Below are 21260 nucleotides of genomic sequence, written 5' to 3'. Positions count from 1 at the left end.
GGTGGGGGAGACAAAATATGAGTAAATAAATTATACTGCTTGTGAAATTATGCACTTCTGACATTTATATAACATTTTATGTGTCAAAAACTGCTGATTTAAACTGTTTTGTATCATGATTTTAAATCACTTAATTTAAATCAAGCCAACTTTTCTAGCTATATTTTAGCTAGAGTATATTACTACACTGTGTTATTAAATCACCTCAGAATACACTTTAAACTACTAGATTCTGGCATCTGTTGTTGCACAGAATTTTTAGGTCATCATGTACAACAATTAAATTATGACTGTGGGCCTAAGCAGGTGGGGTTACACACATTAGCTGATTGCTGGCATTCTGGTTCCCTAACCTCTGTCAGAAATGAGGGATGACTGCAACACAAGTGAAAAAAAAGGTACCAAGAGATATAAGTAGATGCAAATGAGGTTTCAGTACCTCTCTCCTCAGTTCAGATTGTTATCCAGCATAGGATGTTTGAGGTAGCACTGCTGATTTCTTTATGTGCCAAACAAGCAACTTAAGGAGTGAAAAAAAAAGAAAAGAAAAAAAAAAAAGAAAAAGAAAATCTGCCTGTACCCCTCCTGGGGTTGGGATATGAATACCTTAAACTCATGTGTGTAGCTGCAGGTGCGGAGGTCAATAAACTTTAGTGTAGCATCAGTAGTGGCTGCAACCAACTGTGTCGAGGGTGCAGTCATGGCTGTCAGCACCTGTGGAAAAAAACATCCAGTACTGTGCTTTTGTGAAAACTTAGCAGTCAAAATCATTTTAACTTTCACCTGACTTGCACTTGAGTTTCAGGTTGTTTTAATCATCATCATCATCTAATCCTGTTTTGCCCACAAGAAGCGTAAGAGCCCAGGGCCAGGCAACTTGGTCCTGACATTTAAGATGAAAGTGACCAGCCTCATGCATCCCTGAGTGGCATTACATGAGCAATAACCCCAACCATCCCTTGGATATAAATCTGCATACGCTCAATCCAATTGAAGCACCTTAATTACCCACTAAACCACCAGGCGCCATAATTTGGTTATATGGTTACCACCCAGAGTAGCAAAAGGTTTTCTGTTGTACAGGAAACCATTTGGCTTGTCACTCAGTGTAAAAATGCTGAAATAGTAGTGCAATGGTAGTGAAAACGGTTTAAAAACCATTGGTGCGATCTGGACTAATTACTGATTTATCGGAAAAAGTCCCAGTTAGTAGGGGGAAGTCCGGATGTTGCTTTTATCGGAATTTCGTTTATCTGGAATGGCTTGGGCCCAAATTAGTCCATTATAGTGAGATTTTACTGTGTGTGTGTGTGTGTGTGTGTGTGTCGGTTTTTATATATATATATATACAGTATATATATATATATTGTATATTATATATATATATATATATTGGAAGAGGGGGAGAGAAGTGTAGATGAGACGTGGGAGGATGTGAACAAAGTTTTGCATGAGACTGCTGAATGTACGATTGGAAGGAGACATAGAATCAGGAGAAAGAAATGGATATCAGAGGAAATGTGGGATATGATAAAAAAAGAGAGGTGAGGCTAAATTGAGGAGTGAGATGCAATGCGTTGATGAACGAGAGATTGAATTAGCAAGAGCTGCGTACTGGAGTTTGAATTCAGAAGTAAGAAGGTTAGCTAGGAGAGATAAAAGAAGATGTGTGGATGAAAAGGTTGCAGAGACTGAAATCTTAATAAACAAAAATGATGGACAGAGTCAAAGAAAAGCATATGAATCGATTAGAGAACTGAGTGGTAATGCAGGTAAACGCAAGGAAATACCAGTTAGAGACAGGGAAGGAAATTTATTGACCAAAGATGGAGATATTAAAAATAGATGGAAAGAGCATTTTGAGACAGTTCTTAATAGACCAATACCACCAGAAGAGGATATACCGTCTGCTCAGGAAGATTTAAATATAGAAACAGGAGAGTTGAGGCTTGCAGAAGTGGAGAAAGCAGTAAAACAGTTAAAGAATAATAAGGTACCAGGGGAGGATGGTTTATTTCCGGAAATGTTTAAAGTGGAGGGGGATAGATTAATAATGATCTTGACCAAGCTATTCAATAAGATATGGGTTACGGGGTTACTACCATCAGTTTGGAAGAATGGTGTAATTGTTAAAGTTCCGAAGAAGGGAGACCTGAGTGAATGTGGTAATTGGAGGGGAATCTCTTTGTCACCGATAGCTTTGAAAGTTTTCAGTAGAGTGTTGTTAAATAGGTTGGAGTCGGTGGTTGAGGGTATTCTGAGGGATGAACAGGCTGGTTTTAGAAAGGGACATGGTTGCAATGATCAGATCTTTATAGTTAGGCATTTGATGCAGCAAGTTAATGAAATGCGAGTACCGTTAAGTCTTTGTTTTGTTGATTTTGAAAAGGCTTTTGATAGTGTTTCGAGAGAGACTATGGGGAAGATCATGAGACATTATGGAATACCAGAGGAGTTTGTGAGGGTCATTATGAACATGCATGAGGACACATTTTGTAAAGTGATGGTTGATGGTTGTCTGAGTGATTCGTTTGAAGTCAGGTCCGGAGTAATTCAAGGTGGTGTTCTATCGCCTTTACTATTTATATTGGTCATTGATTACATTATGAAACGCGTTGGAACAGAAACCGGTGCAGGTATACTTTGAGGAGAGAACAGGAAACTTTTGGATTTAGATTATGCAGATGATATAGTTTTGATTTGTGATGGGCCAGAAGAGATGCAGAGAGTGTTGGACTGTTTGGTGAGTGAAGGTCGCAAGGTGGGTTTGGTTATTAATTGTGGAAAAACTGAAATAATCAATATGAATATGGAAAATGCGCAGGAATGTGTAATTGGAGGTATGGTTGTAAAGCAAGTTTAGGTTTAAATATTTAGGTACTTATTTAGCCAAGGATGGTTCTTTGAACTCTGAATTCGAGGAAAGGTTAAAGAAGGCTAATCAGGCAATGGGAATGCTTAAAAATATTTGGAATAATAACAATTTTTCTGTGCATACAAAAATCAAACTTTATAAGGTAATGGTTAGGAGTACAGTAATCCCTCCAATATCCGACGTAATAGAGCCATAGGCAGGTCCGGATAGTGGTCCTGTCCGGATATTGGGCCCCAGCTTATGGACTTGTACTTATGGACCCTAACTCTGAAAAACACCTATACAACTCCCTCTGGACATGCATTGCACCTATTTAAGACCCAAATCACACCAATAAGGGACATAAAAGACTGAAATAAATGCAAAAGAACCATAAAATAAGGTTTTAGAGGTGAGTTTATACAATATTAAACATTCTGGGTACTTACAAGTCCCTTGCTCCTGGACTGGTTTCAACCGCCAGTTTGCAGTCCACAGTTAATCCTCTGCACTCTAAATTCTAATTTCTTAACACTGCACAACACTGTAAATTCCTGTGTGTTCTAGTGGCAAGGTATTGCAGTTTATTCACTGTTTATTCACAAAAAACAAGCACCTGTGGCTTGCACTGTTATGAGTATCTGCTCTCCATCGGAGTTAAGCTGTGACTGTTGACGTTGGTGGGGTAACAGAGTTGCCAGATCGCAACAGCCACATTACCAATCTCCTCAACTTTCATTGTCAAATATAACTTTTCATTACCAAATTCGTAAAGCTAGCATATATTCTTCACTAATTATATATATAAGTGGAAATACATGTAATCACTCTCCTTATAACTAACACCATGTTGATTATTTTCACACTATGTAGGGTAGCAGATTAATCAGAGAGAGCAAACAATCCACCATCTCCATCCTGTGTATCCTCATACATGTGAAAAATCCATTTGGTAATGCATTATTCTAATTCATTACCAAACGAATTTTTCATTACCAAATTGGCCCACACTTGGTAATGAAAAATACCAAATGGCAACCTGACAGGGGAGGGGGGAGGGGGAGGAAGGAAGGGGTGAAGGGACCATGGTGTAACAGCTGTTCGGCGCCAGGCGGGAATTTCAAATTATGGGAGGGAAAAAAAGTCAGATTTTTTCGAATTTTTTGCGGTTTTTGGCCTATTTTGGGAATATTGGATCCCAGGAGGATTATGTCCGGTTAGTGGGGATGTTCGGATATTGGGCGTTCGGATATTAGAGGGATTATTGTATCTTAATTTATGGACACGAGTCTTGGTACAGCAGAGTGACTATGGAAAATAAATTCTTGGTGTTTGAAAACAAAGCACTTAGAAGAATATTAGGAGTTAAGTGGTGGGGATGGATACCAAATACAGTAATCACTCCAATATCCGACGTAATAGAGCCATAGGTAGGTCCGGATATTGGTTCTGTCCGGATATTGGGCCCCAGCTTATGGACTTGTACTTATGGACCCTAACTCAGAGAAACACCTATACAACTCCCTCTGGACATGCATAGCACCTATTTAAGACCCAAATCACACCAATAAGGCACATAAATGACTGAAATAAATGCAAAAGAAACATAAAATGAGGGTTTAGAAGTAGGTTCACACAATAATAAACATTCTGGTGACTGGCTCCTGGACTGGTACTTATAGACCCTAACCTAGCCTAACTCAGAAAAACACCTTCCTACTGCACATGCATAGCTCCTAACACCCTATTCACACCAATAAAGGACATTAAAGAGTGAAATGAGGTAAGTATAGTATGGAAAAAAAGTACAGTATGAAACATTCTTATGTCCGGATAGTGGGGATGTTCGGATATTGGGCGTCCGGATATTAGAGTGATTACTGTAGTAGAATTAGAGAAATAACGGGAGTGCAGCCGGTCGATGAATATGTTAGGTTCTCATGATGGAAGTGGCTAGGACATGTGTATAGGAGACAGGGAATAGTACGAGGTACACCAGGGTGGGCGGCACTTGGTAGGAGAGGTAGAGGAAGGCCAAAAGAGACGTGGGTGAGGACAATCAGACGGGAAGCTGGAGATGAGTGTTGGGGAGATCTTGAGGAGTTAGCACAAGATAGGATGTGGTGGTGTGAGTTCATCGAGGCCCTATGCATCCCCGAGGGTGCTACAGGAAATGACTGATTGATTGATTGATATATATATATACTGTATATATATATATATATATACAGTATATAATATATACAGTATATAAAATATAAAATATATATATATATATATATATATATATATATATTGTATATTTTATATATATATATATATACACACACACACGAGGTGATTCACGAGTTTTCCGGAAACTCTGAGAAATGCAAGCTTATGCAATTCTAAGCATAAAATACAGTACTCAGTAAGTGTAGGTGTTTAGTGTAATGGTTAATAAGTGGGGAAATTTTAAAAAATGACAGACATGTCAGCGGGAGATGGCCGGGTTGGAAGGCCTTGCTGTGTTGCCAAGTTACTCAGTTTTCTTTTAAATTTTACACGTTGTTCTCATTCTGAATTAAACTGTTCTTTCATTAATCATCATGTAAGTAACTGTTCTACACAGAAAAGTATGTCACTTTAAAGTGACAAATAAATCTACTACTGAAGGAGTAAACATGGCATACCAGTGATACGAGATGAGGTACCTCAGAGCTCAAAGTGACAGTTCCTGCCAAGGGCTAGGCAAGTGTGGAAGGGCTAGTTATTCCAGGGATGGTTTCACCCACATTTCACTTCAGTGCCATTCACTTTTACAAATGTGAAGTATGCAGATATGGTTTTTATCTATGGGTTCTGCAATGGCAACGCTGAAGCATCAGCAAGAGAATACAGACGGAAATATCCAAACAGGAGCCCTGATGCAAAAGTGTTTTACCATGTCTACCAGCACCTCCGGGACAAAGGTTGCTTTCCTGGAGCTGGAGCCACAGCTGAACACATGGGGAGGCAAGATGAGGTACGACGCATCGTAGGAATGGCACATCGCAGCCCTAGCATCAGTACAAGAAGAATTTCATCCCATCTCAGTGTTCCACACGCGAAGGTATGGAGAACATTAAAGCGAGAAGGTCTGCACCCATATCACATACAAGTTCAGCATCTACAACCTGGGGATTCTGCTCAACGGCTGGATTTCCGTACTTGGCTAGATCATCCTCAGCTGTGCAAGTACATTTTATACACTGCTGAAGCCATACTTACCCGCAGTGGATCACATAATACTCGTAATGCACATTGGTGGTCGAAAGAAAATCCCAAGGAAACAGTTGAACCAAACTTTCAACACCGATTTTCAGTTAATGTGTGGTGCGGTATGATTGACAACCAGCTGACTGGACCTCATATCTTTGAAGGGAAGCTTACAGGAGATGTCTACGTTAATCTTCTCAGAAATGAACTTCCCTTGTTATTTTAAGATGTGCCTCTGAAGACACGGCGACGTATCATTTTTCAACAAGATGGGGCACCTCCACATTACAGCAGACAAGTGACTGAATACCGCAATCAAGAATTCCCAGATCGATGGATAGGCCATGGTGGACCTCACCCATGGCCCTCAAGATCCCCAGATTTAACACCACTGGACTTTCACCTCTGGGAACACATGAAGTCACTGGCATACAAGAAAAAGATAAACAGCAGAGAAGAACTCCTCCATCAAATCAAGGAAACAGCAAAGATTATTAGGAACAACCCAGCAGTTCTGAGGAAGGCTATGCAGTCTGTTGGATCGTGCAAGGATGTGCACAGCAGCTGATGGCGGTCACTTTGAACTTCATTAATTTTGTAAGTTTGTTCAACTGTATTCATTCATTATCAACATCTCAGAACTTTCAGAGAGAATTAGGCCTCCTGGGGAAACCTATATAAAAAGAATATGCCTAGACTTTTACCTCATGGATGGTGTGGAAAAAAAGTCAAAACCAGAGAAAATTTGCTGTACAATAACAGTTGTGTGTGGCGGTTTGGCTGGTGTGGTGGGTGTACAGTACCTCAGTGCCTCGCCACTGCCTCTCATCGTCACTCGGCTGGTCCACATACACACTGTGATACCTGATGACTCATGAAAGAACAGTTTAATTCAGAATGCGAACAACGTGTAAAACTTAAAAGAAAACTGAGTAACTTGGCAACACAGCATGGTTGCCGCCAGCCTGGCCGTCTCCCACTGACATGTCTGTCAGATCTGAAAATTTCCCCACTTATAAACCATTACATTAAACACCTATACTTTCAGAGTATTTTATGCTTAGAATTGCATAAACTTGCATTTCTCAGAGTTTCCGGAAAAACTTGTAAATCACCCTGTATATTATATATATATATATATATATACACACACACACACTATATATAAACAGTATTTGCTCATTTTTCGCAGGCTGGATGTTCTGCCAAAACCTCACGAAACGTGAAACGTCAAAGTGTGAAGTTAAGAATCAACGAGAAAAATAGAGGAGCATTCCGGTGGGACATGTATGTACCTACCTTATCAGAAAGTACTATAACACCTAACAGGCCCTACCCAAAATTAAATGAAGAGTGTTTACTAGTGCTAAAACTGCATAACACAAAAAATATGTACCTGAAAAGACATTAAAACTGTTACAGTATAAAGAGCTGCAACACCAAAAATCCTTACCAGAAAAAAAGTAAAGACTGGCTTGAGTGGCAAGTGAAGGTGTGTTGAGGGTGGATGGGCTGGTTCCTGATGTCACTAACCAAGGAAAAACTGCCACTTTTCACCACATTATTCAATTTTCGACATCAAAGTAGGTCAACTAAACCCCAGTCATTTTATATGCCCTCTTTGTCACTAAAAGGAATGGAGAAATTATAACAACATTACTTTACTCACCACTACAAGGAAGAGAGACTGTAATATAGTCAAATAGAATAAAAAATTGGTGGGCTGAGTCTACCATCTCTGTATTGAGATGGTTATTATTCTTTCCTTCCTTAAATATCGATAAGCTTTATTTTACATTCATTTCATGTATCTGTCCATCAAAACAAAAATAAATAGTGTTACGAGAAACATGTAACGATTCTTCATTAAGAAATAGTAGCACGACATGGCTGAAGATTGTATGTTACGATCATAAATAATAACAAACTCACATGTGTCTACTGCCCGACTGGACCTGCTGTGTATTCACAACACGGCTGAAGATCGTACATGACGATCACAAACAATAACAAACTCACGTGTGTCTACTGCCCCGAAGGACCTGCTGTGTATTAACAACACGGCTGAAAATCGTACGTTACGATCACAAACAATAAAAAACTCACGTGTGTCTATTGCCCCACTGGACCAGCTGTATAAAGTTCATGGAAAACCGTTGCATAGAAAAATGGACAATGCCCAGACTGGCCATCTGTACGCATCGTCTGCTGAGTGACGGCTGCCGGCTGGGAGCGTTGAAGTGTGGGGAAACTAGCAGTGCAAAAAAACTCAGAAACTTTTTTCTAGCACGAAAAACAAGGCGTCGAAGTAAAATGCGTCAAAATATGAGGAAATACTGTATACAGTAATCCCTCCAATATCCGATGTAATAGAGCCAAAAGCATGTCAGGAAACTGGGCTTGTCCAGAAATTTGGAAAATGCCTCCTTGACAGGTGCTTATGGACCCTAACCCACCCTACCTCAGAAAACAACCTACATAACTCCCTACTGGACATACATATACCTATTTAAGACCCTATTCACACAAATAAGGGACAAACAGCATGAAATAAATGAAAAGGAACCACAGAATGAGGATTTAGAGGTGAGTATGGAAAATACTTGGCAGTAACCAGGATACTTACAACATGTCCATGGCCACTGCGATGAATAACCCACCTCCTCTCAGACTCTGACAGTAAGAAGGTGCACCTGAAGCACCTACAGTAATCCAGTGTTGCATTGCACTTAATCCTTTGCACTCTGAATTCTCATTTCTTAACACTACACATTCTTTTCTCATTTGTGCTGCACTTGAAACTCACCAGTGTTGCACTCTGCACTTAAGCCTCTGCACTCTGAATTCTAATTTCTTAACACTGCACATTCTTTTCTTATTTGCTCTTGCACTTGAAACTCTCCACTGTACAGTAGCACTCTGCACTTAATCCTTTGCACTCTGAATTCTAATTTTTTAATAATACACATTCTGTTCTTTACACTGCACAACACCGTAAATTCCCATGTGGTCTAGTGGCGAGTTTTTGCTGTTTATTCACTGTCAGTGTCCGAGAGTATGTGTTGCATGTGGCCAAGGGGCGAGTCACTGGGACGTGGTGATGGACTACCCACTGCAGATGACTCTGAAGATAGCCGCAAACTCACATCCAGTGGCAACTCCACCATGGTCGATGTGCTGGGCTGTGGCTCAGAGGTGGAAGGCCGGTCTTGAGGAGGCAGTGGCATGGAGCCAGGGCTGGGCACGGCAGGGATCATGGGCCTGAAGAAACTGTCAATGGTTGATTGACATAAGGAAAAACGATTCTGGCAAGTGATGATGCGCTGTCTAAAAGTGCACACTTCCTCCATAAGTCCCAGGGGCCCCATCTCCCTGTCACAGTCCGGGTGTTCTAGGTAGTCCGGAACGAACTCGACATGCTCCAGGAGTGCGCTCAGCTTGGGGATGGCTGGAGTAGTGGCGCATTGAGAGGAGTCCTCACCATCCTCTCTGTCCTCATCGGAATCTTCAAGCTGGGTATGTGTACCGGCAACTGAAGATGTGATCTTGATATCAGGCATGATCTGATACCCAGGATCACCCTCGGTGTCATCCAACCACTCATGCACTTCGTCCACATCAACATAGTAGCCAGCCACATGAAGATGTGCATGGAAGTCATCCACGTCAAAACCTAGAAAGTCATGCACCACATTGGCTCTGAGAAACATACGGGACTAACCACTTTCCAGAGTCTTGACAGAGACTTCCCTCCATGCGCTGGCCCAGTTGTAGATGGCTGACTTGATGTTGTAGCGGCAAAGGTTTTCCACAATCCGCTGGCCTCGTGTGTCTCACCCCTCCCTGTGCTCGCCTTCTTCCTAGAGAACAACCATCACCTCGTCCAGGAACTTCTGACGGTACAGCCTCTTTGCTGCCACAATCACTCCTTGGTTCATTGGTTGGATGAGAGCAGTCGTATTATGTGGAAAAAACAAGCACTTAACCCTATCAGGTTTCTGGGCTGGGCAGATTATGTCTGTGCCAGAGTCAACCACTCAAGCTGACCCACATCTTCGTGGCCTGATATTTTACTTTGATTGCTCTGTGTAAATACACTTTTCATGATAGAATGTTGGTTTTAGTGTAATTTTAAAGCTGAATAGTTGTATTTTATTGTAGTATGTTCAAAAAAGGAGAACAAAGAAAATAAAATGTCAAAATGATGAGCTGAAGTTAGGCGAAAAGCAAAAATTTTATACCTTGCCGTAGAAAAATATTCGGCAAAATATAATGAGTAAAGATTTGTAAATTTGGTTTAAACCATGCAAAAATACAATAAATTACCTTTACAATGATATATAGATTATGGTAATTTTTGCATTTCATTGTGCAGTAAAACAAAAGGAAAGAGATGCACAATTTTATTTTAGTCTCGGCCGCATATTCGCTTCGCGATGTTTTTCTTTGATCGGTCAGTGTAAATACACTTTTTATGTCAGGATGGTGGTTGCAGTGTTATTTTGAAGCTGAACAGTTGTACTTTTATCATAGTATGTTCATAAAAGGAAAACAAGGAAAATAAAAAGTCAAAGTGACGAGTTGAAGTTAGGCAAAAAACAAAAATTTTATACCTTGCTGTAGAAAAATATTCACCAAGAATAAAGTTATAAAGAAACAAAGCCACGAGTCAGACCAGCTGTGCAGTACCGCCACACACAGAGCAACCATTCCGTGACATCATGCTTGAGCCTCTTTGTTATGATGCGTAAATGGGATTTATGGTGAATATTTTAGAAAAGTTTCTTAAAATGACGATTAAAAGCATCATCCAAATCTCAGAGGTTGGATTTGAAATGATGATCGAAATAGTCATTTGAATCTCAAAGGGTTAATGTGGCCATTCGCAGCCACTAACTCCTTGTCGGACGGATGTGCAGGTGCACTGTCCAAGAGAAGGAGAGCCTTTAACCCCTAAAACATGGGTGTCCACATATGCTGTCCAAGGGTACTAGGGCCACAAAGACGGGTGTCCGCATATGCGGTCACGCCCTCCCCATCCCCCCAAACCCTACCACCATGCCCACACACCACCCACCTCCATCCTCACCCCCCACCCCAACCCCCTGCCCTCCCTCCACCACCCCCCACCATCCCAACCCCCAACCTCCACTGCCCCCCAAATCCCCCCAATACCCTCCACAGTCCCCTACCATCCTTAACCCCCACCCTCTCATAACCCCTACCTTCCCCACCCCAACCCCCATATCCCATGCCCCCAACAATCTGCAATCCCCCAACAGCTTCCCCACCACCCACCACCTCCCAACTTACACCACCCCCCTATCCCCCACCCCCTACTACCCTCCCCCTATTCCAACCACCCCAACCCCCTACCCTCCTCCATCCCCCACCCCCATACCCCCAAACCCCCACTCTATTCCCCACACCCCCCTCCCAACCCCCCACCTACCACCCCCACCCACCACCCTCCCCCAAGCACCCAGGCCCCATTCCCACACCATCCCACAACCCCCACACCCCTCCACACCTCCCCCCACAAATCCCCCACCATATCGCACACGCCGATTATACCCGTCCTGAGCGTGTGTCAAAACATTATGATGCCCGTCTTTTAGAGGTTAACTGGTGGCGAGGGATTCCCAGTGTGTTCATCTGGTAATGGATGATTTCCTTGACGAAGTGCTGGTGAAACCAGTCTTTGAAGATTTTGGCTGTGAACCAAGCCTTGACTGAATGGTACCACACAACAGGAAGGACACCCATCACCCCACGAAGGCACCGAGGCTGCTTTGCACAGCCAACAATAACGAGCTTGAGCTGGTGCATGCTGTTAGCATTGGCACAAAACATAACGGATATCCATTGTTTGCAAAGCTTGCAGCCAGGTACAAGCTTCTCAGTCTCCTCTGCTTGTGAGTTCATTGGCTGCGAGCGATAGAATAGACCAGTTTCGTCTGCGTTGTAGACTTGACCGAGAGTGAGGCCCTCCCTGTCAATCAAGCCCTTCACCTTCTGTCAAAACTCCTCTATTCCCTCCTCGTTGGCATCCAGAGCTTTGTCATGGGCCTTATGGTTGGTAAGTCCATGGCGTAACTTGAAAGCGAAGAGCCAACACTCAGATGCCTTTAAGTCTGGGGTGTTGTGTAGCCCGGCGTACTTCTCGGTGGCAGCATTCAACTCCGTACCATGCATCAGCACACCAGCAGCACATTGCTGTTGATACCAAATTAACGTGAAGCGGTCGATTTCTGCAAACCTGGGAGGGTACATCACCTTCCTCTGCACATTGTGTTTGGTCTTCGATGCGAAGTCAGCTGTGTACTGGGTGAGTTTGTCCTGGGATTTCTTGATATCAAACAAGTCAGAGCGGGCCAGGTTGAATTCTCGGAGGATATAAGCCATCAACCATCCCGCGTCCACCTTCTCCAAAATATCCCTCTTCTTCTCCAGAGTCAGAACCATTCGTTCCCTCTTCTCAGGCGGCGGGACCATCATTACACATGAGTAAGAGGAAGCAGAGGAACAACAGGGCCTGCAGGAGGTAGGACACTACCACAAAAGCGAGCATGTGGGCAGCCATAGTGACGAGCGTGCACTCACGATGACGGGTAAGCGGGAAATGTGGAGGAAGCAGCGTCACCCTGGCAGACGTCAGTGGAAGTACGTAGCAAAACACAGATGGTCAGTGCCGCGTGCTATGTTCAAAATACAGGTGAAAAAAATATCAGATTTTTTTTTTTTTTTAAAGCCTGGGCCCGAAATGTCCAGACATTGGGGTGTCCGGGTACGAGGCATCCGGATATTACAGGGATTACTGTATACAGGTAGGTCCCGTCATACGACCACTTGATATACAAGAAACCCATGATACAACCTGGGTAAACTAGTGATTATTTTCGTTATATGATCTCGAAAATCCAATGATACGACATTCAATCTGGGGCAAGGTGGGACGATTCTAACTCAGTCATCCCAGCAAACGCAGTCACCGCTGTTTTCTCTCAACCTCGGAGAGAATTGGCCTGAATGCTCTGCTGCAACGCTGCCAGATTTGCAATAATTATCGTTAAATATATTTTGGCACACTTTGTGATATGCGATAGCATGCATGTGATACGAGTAATGTGATAACTTTCATAATTTCATAACTGAAAAATAAATCAGGGATTGTAAAATTAACAAGTCTACTGTAAAACTAGTAGAACAGTAGGATTTAGTAACTCTTATGATAGCCAATATTATAATCTGGTAGATACTTAACAGTTAAACAAATTCAGTAATGTTAATTAATCAATCCACATATAAATATATTATTCCACAGTAATTACTGATTTATGTGAAGAAATGCCTTTGTTTATAAAAGTGATAATATTGATAAAAAAGCGATAATTTTAACGTGTTCAGTACGATAGTATGGATTTGGGAATCTGGCAATGCTGCTCAGCAAGAGACCGCAGGCTTTCCACCTCCAACACATTACCACCTATAGATGAGTGTTATGCATGTTTTATATGTTTAATTAATGTCTATCTATCTATCTATCTATCTATTGCCAGATGCCACAAACAAAATGCCTCCATGTCACCCTGTTCCCTGCCATTTCACTGCCATGCTCCCAGCTCACACCCCCCTCTCTCATATACTTCTCCACTCCATCCCTCCATCTATTCTAAGCCTCCCTCCCTCCACCTCACTCACATACACCCTCCTCAACAGTCTCTCACTCTTCATCCTCTCCACATGGCCAAACCACCTCAATGTGTTTCTCCTAATGCTTCCTATCATATCCACAACAATGCCACAATGCAATCATGTTATTTGCATACCATTTGCTCTTTCAGGTTGTTTTCTCTACAGTTCAGCAATATAGATACGTTTATTGCGTTAGGTATCATATATTTTAACTTGCAAACTTGCCCTTGATGGGGTCCTTGAACCCAACCAATACTTTCCCATAAGTTACGTGTTTCTGTATATGAGAATTCATTATACGACTATGCCAAATAAAACCTAACTGCTTGTATCTTTGGGACCTCTCTCCCTCTCTCTCTATCCATCTATCATCCAATCCTACATTGCCCCATGAGGAGCTCGGGGCTAGGCAGTTGGTCCTGACATTTAAGATGAGAGTGACCAGCCTCACTCAACCCTGTGTGGCATTATGTGAGCAATCGACCCCAACCACCCCTTGGATATAAACCTTCACCGGCTCAATCCGACTGGAGCGCAATAATTACCCACTAAATTACCAGGCGCCAAAATTTGGTTATATGTTTACCACCCAACATAGTAAATGCTTTCCCGGTGTTCAGGAAACCATTTGGCTTGTCACTCAGTGTAGAGTCACCCACAGGCAGAAGGAGGAGGAAACAATGAAGAAAAGAAAGAGAGAAGAGGGAGTGTAAAGTCACCCGTAGGCAGAAGGACAAGCAATATGAAGGAAAGAAAGACAGAAGAGGATGGAAGGAAAGAAGGATGGAGGAAAAGGCAGACACCTGATAGCAGCACTACATCGAGTGAGTGGATCTATCTATCTATCTATCTATCTATCTATCAATACATATATATATATATATATATATATATATATATATACCTGTATATATCATATGTGAGCAATGTGTGAAGAATGATGAAGGAAGGGTAGTGGTGAACAGTGGGGATATTAATGATGCATGGAAAAAGCATTAAAGCCGGTTGTTGAATGAGGAGTTTGACTGGGACAGGGAAGGTTTGAAGTCAGCAGATCCAGTGTTTGGCCCTTGGCCTTTGACTGATGCTGCTACTGTGAGTGAGGCAATAGGCAGGATGCAGGTGGGGAAGGCAGCAGGTGTGTTGGGGTTGACTGCCGAAATGTTGAAGGCCTCAGGAGATACAGGGGAAAGGTTAGTCACTGACCTGATAAATATGATTATATATGAGTGTGTTGTCCCTGATGACTGGCTAAAGAGTGTAATTGTAAATGTGCACAAAGGGAAGGGTGATGCCCTGGAAAGAGGAAATTATAGAGGTATAAAGCTTTTACATCAGATAATGAAGGTAATGGAAAGAGTTCCTGAATGTATGATTAGAGAAAAAGTGAATATTGATGAGATGCAGTTTGGGTTTATGCCAGGCAGGGGAACCAATGATGTCACATTCATTGTTTGATAGCTTCAGGAAAAATATATTGGAAAGAAAAGGGATCTGTATTTTGTTTTTGTTGATCTGGAAATGGCTTCTGACAGAGTCCCTAGAGATGTGGTGAAGTAGGCAATGAGAAAGCCTGGGTTGGAGGAGTGGCTGGTTAGGGTGGTTAAGGCCATGTATGTGGGTGTTCTTACCCAGCTAAGAGTGAATGGAGATTTGAGTGATGAGTTTTCTGTGAATGTTGGTATGCATCAGAGGTCAGTTTTGAGTCCCTTGTTGTTTATCATGGTACTTGAAGTCTTCTCACAAGACTTCAGAAATGGACTCCCGTGGGAAATGTTGCATGCTGATGATTTGGTATTGATTGCAGAGAATGAAAGGGAGGCAGAGGAAAGATTTAGGAAATGGAGAGATGATATGGGGCACAAAGGCTTAAGGGTAAATGTTGATAAAACAAAAGTGATGATATCTCGGGTTGGTGGTGGTACAGCCAAAGAAGAGGGAGAGCAGCAATGTGCAATCTGCCACAAGGGCATGGGAAGTAACTCCATCTTGTGCAGTGTTTGAGAAAATTGGGTGCACAAGAGATGTAGTGGTCTTAGAGGTAGACTGCAAGAAAATGCTGATTTTATGTGTGCGGCGTGTCAGGGAGAGCAGGTGGAGATGTCAGGCATGAAAGGATTGAACTTGCTGGTGAGTCTCATGAGTGTGTGGAGGAGTTTTGTTATTTGGGAGACATGTTATGTGCTGGAGGTGGGGCTGGAACTAGCTCTGTGGCTAAGGTGAGAAGGGGCTGGAAGAAGTTCAGGGAGCTGTTGCCTCTCCTGACGCTGAGAGGACCCTCCCTACATGCTAAGGGGTCTTTGTATGCAGCATGTGTTAGGAGTGTGATGCTGTATGGTAATGAGACCTGGGCAGCAAAGGAAGAGGATATTCGAAGGCTCAAATGTATAGAAATGATAATGATTAGGTGGATATGCAGTGCGTCCCTGCATGCAAGGCCTGGGGGGGCTGAGTTTACAATGGAAGAGTTGAGAGGTAGGATGGGACTGGAGTGTATTGGTGTTGTGATGAGGAGAGGTAGATTGAGATGGTTTGGGCATGTGGAGAGGATGGGGATAATAATTGGGTGCAGAGGGTGAGAAGTGTTAATACTGGGGGTGGGGTTGTGAGGGACAGACCGAGAAAGATGCATGATGAGGTCATTAAGTGTGACCTCAGGGTTAAGGGACTGAACAGGGAGGCTGCCACAGATTGAGCAGCATGGAGAGCTGCCATTAGGTCACCAAGGCCAATGCATGCAAGCATGTTGGAGCCTATAAAAACAAAACAAAACAAAATTATGTATATATATATATATATATATATATATATATATATATATAAATATATATGCAGTACATATACTGTATATACAGTAACCCCTCCAATATCCGGATCAATAGAGCCATCGGTAGGTTCGGATATTGGTTTTGTCCGGATATTGGGCCCCAGCTTATGGACTTGTACTTACGGACCCTAACACAGAGAAACACCTATACAACTCCCTCCGGACATGCATAGCACCTATTTAACACCCAAATCACACCAATAAGGCACATAAATGACTGAAATAAATACAATAGACACATAAAATGTGGGTTTAGAAGTATGTTCATACATTAATAAACATTCTGGTACTTATGGACTCTAACCGAACCTAACCTAACCGAACCGAACCGAACTCTGAAAAACACATTCCTACTGCACATGCATGAGGTAAGTTTAGTATGGAAAGAAGTACAGTATGACACTTTCTGGTAAGTATAGTATGGGAAAAAATACAATATGAAACATTCTGGTAAATATAGTATGGGAAATAGTACAACATGAAACATTTTGGCTACTTACAGCAAGTCCCTGGCCACCTCGATGAATAACTGCCTCCTCTCGGACTCTGACAGTAAGAACGATTTCCTGAAGCACTTGCACTACACTCTTCCTGAAGTCTTGCACTGAACTTAGTCACTAACACACAGAAGTCCGTTCTTTTCACAGTGTTCACTTTAGTCCAAATAATGTTCCATTAAATTTAAGTGTTGCACATTAACTTTTCCCAAGTTTTTTTAAGTTTCCAAAGCCAAAACAAAGAAGGTTACTTACATTAAATTTCTTTTCTACTTAGTCTTTTCTCCCAACTTGAAAACCTTAACACAACACACCGTTTTTTTCACTGCACAACACTCAAAATTCCCGTGTGGTCTAGTGGAGAAGTTCTTGCTGTTTATTCACTGTCAGAGCCCGAGAGTATCACTGGCAGGCGTCCAAGGGGTGCATCGGTGGGTAGTGGTGATGGCGTACCGACTACAGAAGACTCTGAAGACAGCCGCAAACTCACGTCGAGCGGTGACTCCACTGTAGCTGATGTGCTGGGCTGTGGCTCGGAGCATGAGGGCCTGTCTTGGGGAGGCAACGGAGTGGAACCAGGGCTTGGCACAGCGGGGGTCACGGGCCTGAAAAAACTGTCAATCATTGACTGACGCAAGGACCGACGATTCTGGCGATTGATGATGCGCTGCCGGAAAGCACGCACTTCCTCCACGAGTCCCAAGGGCCCCATCTCCCTGTCGCAGTCCGGGTGTTCCAGGTAGTCTAGGACGAACTCTAGATGTTCCCGGAGTGCGCTCAGCTCGGGGATGGCTGGAGTAGTGTCCTGCTGGGCGGAGTCTGCATCATCATCGCCTTCGTCGTCGGAATCTTCAAGTTCGGGACTGACACCAGCAACCGAAGACGCGATCTCGATATCAGACGTCTGATACCCAGGATCGCCCTCGTCGTCGTCCAACCACTCACGAACATCGTCCACATCAACATCGTCGCCGTGCTTACGTAGCCGTGCATGGAAGTCATCCACGTCAAACCCTAGGAAATCGTACTCCACATCTGTTCCGAGAAGCAGACGAGACCAACCATTTTCAAGAGTTTTCACAGGGACTTCCTTCCATGCACTAGCCCAGTTGTACAGCGCAGACTTGATGTTGTAGCGGCGAAGGTTTTCCAAAGTCCGCTTGCCTCAAGTGTCACGTCCTTCCCTGCGCTCGTCCTCGTCCTCGAGAACCACCATCACCTCGTCCAGGAACTTCCGACGGTACAGGCGCTTTGTTGCCACGATCACTCCTTGGTCCATTGGTTGAATGAGAGCAGTCGTATTAGGTGGCAGAAACATGCACCTAATACGGCCATTCTCAGCAACCAAGTCCTTGTCGCATGGGTGGACAGGTGCATTGTCGAGGAGAAGGAGAGCCTTTACCTGGTCGCGAGGAATTCCCAGTGTCTTCGTCTGGTAATGTATGACCTCCTTGACGAAGTGATGGTGAAACCAGTCTTTGAAAATCACAGCTGTGAACCATGCTTTCAAAGAATGGTACCATACGACAGGAAGGACATCCATCACCCCACGAAGGCACCGAGGCTGCTTTGCACGGCCAACAATAACGGGCTTAAGCCGGTGCATGCCGTTAGCATTGGCACAACACAAAGCAGATATCCGTTCCTTAGAAAGCTTGCGGCCAGGTACACGCTTCTCCGTCTCATCGGCGAGAGTGTTCGTTGGCACCGAGCGATAGAATAGGCCAGTTTCGTCAGCGTTATAGACTTGACCGAGAGTGAGGCCCTCCCTGTCGATCAAGCCTTTCACCTTGTGCCGAAACTCGTCCACTCCATCCTCGTTAGCGTCCAATGCTTCGCCATGTGCTTTACGGTTAGTAAGGCCATGTCGCAACTTGAACGCGAAGAGCCAACCCTCGGATGCCTTGAAGTCTAGGGCGTCGTGAAGCCTTGCAAACTTCTCAGCAGCAGCCTTCAGCTCCGTTCCACGTACCATCACACCAGCTGCACGTTGCTGTCGATACCAAATCAACGTGGAGCGGTCGATCTCTGCAAACTTGGGGGTAAACATAACCTTCCTCTCCACGTTGCGTTTGCTTCTCGACGAGAAGTCAGCCGTGTACTGCATGAGCTTGTCTCGGGAACGCTTGATATCGAACAAAGTCGACCGGGCCAGGTTGAACTCGCGGAGAATGCGAGAGGAAGACCAACCCGCATCAACCTTCTCCAATATCTCCCGTTTCTTCTCCAGAGTCAACACCACTCTCTTCCTTTTCTCAGGAGGCGGGGCCATCATCACACACACTAAGAGTAGGGCAGAGAGCAGCAGGAGGCCTTGCAGCAAGTACGGCACCACAACAAAAGCGAGCACGTGGGCAGCCATGGCGAAGAGCGTAGGTCTTGTCGCGGTGAGAGACAGGCGGGAAGTGGGGAGGATGCAGCGGCGCTCTATCGGACGTCGGAGGAATGACGAACCAAAACAATGCTCTCACGCGGCACGCGCGGCAAGTTCAAATTACGGACGGCAAAAAATCGATTTTTTTTCCAATTTTTTTGGATTTTCGGACCATTTTGGGAATGTTTGATCCCAGGACGATAAGGTTCGGTTAGTGGGGATGTTCGGATATTGGGCGTCCGGATATTAGAGTGATTACTGTACATGCAACCCCGGTTTAACGATGCCACTGGTTAAGTAAAAACCCATCACTAGGCGGGGTAACGTAAATCGGGGACGATTAAACATGTAAAGTATGGGGATGCGTTTCTGTGCCTTGGGTTTCTCCCGAACCAAATATAAAACCAATCTAAATGGCCTAACAGCTGTAAAAGAAGCTAACCTAAGACTATCTATCTATTGCCAGAAGCCCCAATCCCGTTTGGGGTGGCCACAAACAAATCGCCTCCACGTCGCCCTGTCCCCTGCCATTTCACTGCCCTGCTCCCAACTCACACCCCCCTCTCTCATATACCTCTCCACCCCATCCCTCCATCTCATCCTCGGCCTCCCCCTCCCTCTTCCCCCCTCCACCTCACTCATATACACTTTCTTCGTCAGTCTTTCACCCTCCATCCTCTCCACATGGCCAAACCACCTCAGTGTGTTCCTTATAACGCTTCCTATCACATCCACATCCACACCACAATGCTCCTTTATATCCTCATTCGTCAGCCTGTCTCTCCATGTGACTCCACAGGCTCCTCTTAAATAACTCATTTCCACTGCTCTCACTCTTGACTTGTGTCCTTCCAACAATGTCCATGCTTCACTTCCATACATTAGAGTTGGTATCACAATACCTTCATGTAGTAACTTTTTCACTTCCATGCTCACTTCCCTGTTTCTTATCACTGCTTTCAAGGAACCAGCAACCTTTCTTCCCTGCTGTACCCTTTCAAGCACTTCACCCTCCAAACCTCCATCCTTACTCATCACACTACCCAAGTATTTAAACGTACTCACATTTTCCCACCTCGCTGTACATTCACTGACTTCACCTCTCTCAAAGACCATCACTTTACTCTTCCCTACATTCACCTTTAGATTCCATTTCTTACATACTCTCCCAAACTCATCCACCAAGCCTTGCAGCTCCCTTTTGTCTTCACTCAACAACACAGTATCATCTGCAAACAACAGTATAGGGAGTTTCCAAACACTCCCCTCTCTCACCAGGGCCACTCCAACATCCACTACTCCACCTTGTACCTCTTTTATTACCCCATCCATGTACAGATTGAACAACCATGGAGACATGACACATCCCTGTTTCAACCCAACCTTCAAAGAGAAAAATTCACTTAGTTCACCATCCACATGCACTGCAGCCTTAGCACCATCATACATACTCTTCACAGCATTCAACAACTTTCCATCTACTCCATATATTCTTAATACTTTCCACAATCCTTGTCTACCCACCCTGTCATATGCTTTCTCTAAATCCATGAAAGCCGCATACAACTTCTTTCCCTCCTCTAGAAACTTTTCCATTAAAGATCTAAGAATGAATATCTGATCTACACAACCTCTTCCCTTCCTAAAACCTCCCTGTTCTTCTCCAACTAATTCCTCCATTCTTTCTCTAACTCTGTCAATAAGTATCCTACCATACACTTTTCCTATTATACTAAGAAGACAAACGCCCCTATGATTACCACACACTTCTTTTTC

General features: G+C 43.6%; 1 protein-coding gene across 1 annotated transcript in view; it reads right to left on the bottom strand.

The window, feature by feature from the left end:
• Positions 1-21260, bottom strand: part of Wdr81 (WD repeat domain 81) — a 523698-nt gene that overhangs the window by 85636 nt on the left and 416802 nt on the right. Inside the window, exon 29 of the mRNA XM_080282279.1 lies at positions 607-714. Coding sequence (XP_080138405.1) covers positions 607-714 — 108 coding nt within the window. The remainder of the gene's footprint in view (positions 1-606; positions 715-21260) is intronic.

The sequence above is a fragment of the Coenobita brevimanus genome, chromosome 93, assembly GCF_032717465.1.
Source record: "Coenobita brevimanus isolate Jiangsu-jjx chromosome 93, ASM3271746v2, whole genome shotgun sequence".
Classification (NCBI taxonomy): Eukaryota; Metazoa; Arthropoda; class Malacostraca; order Decapoda; family Coenobitidae; genus Coenobita; species Coenobita brevimanus.
This window is presented reverse-complemented; position numbering and strand designations above follow the sequence as displayed.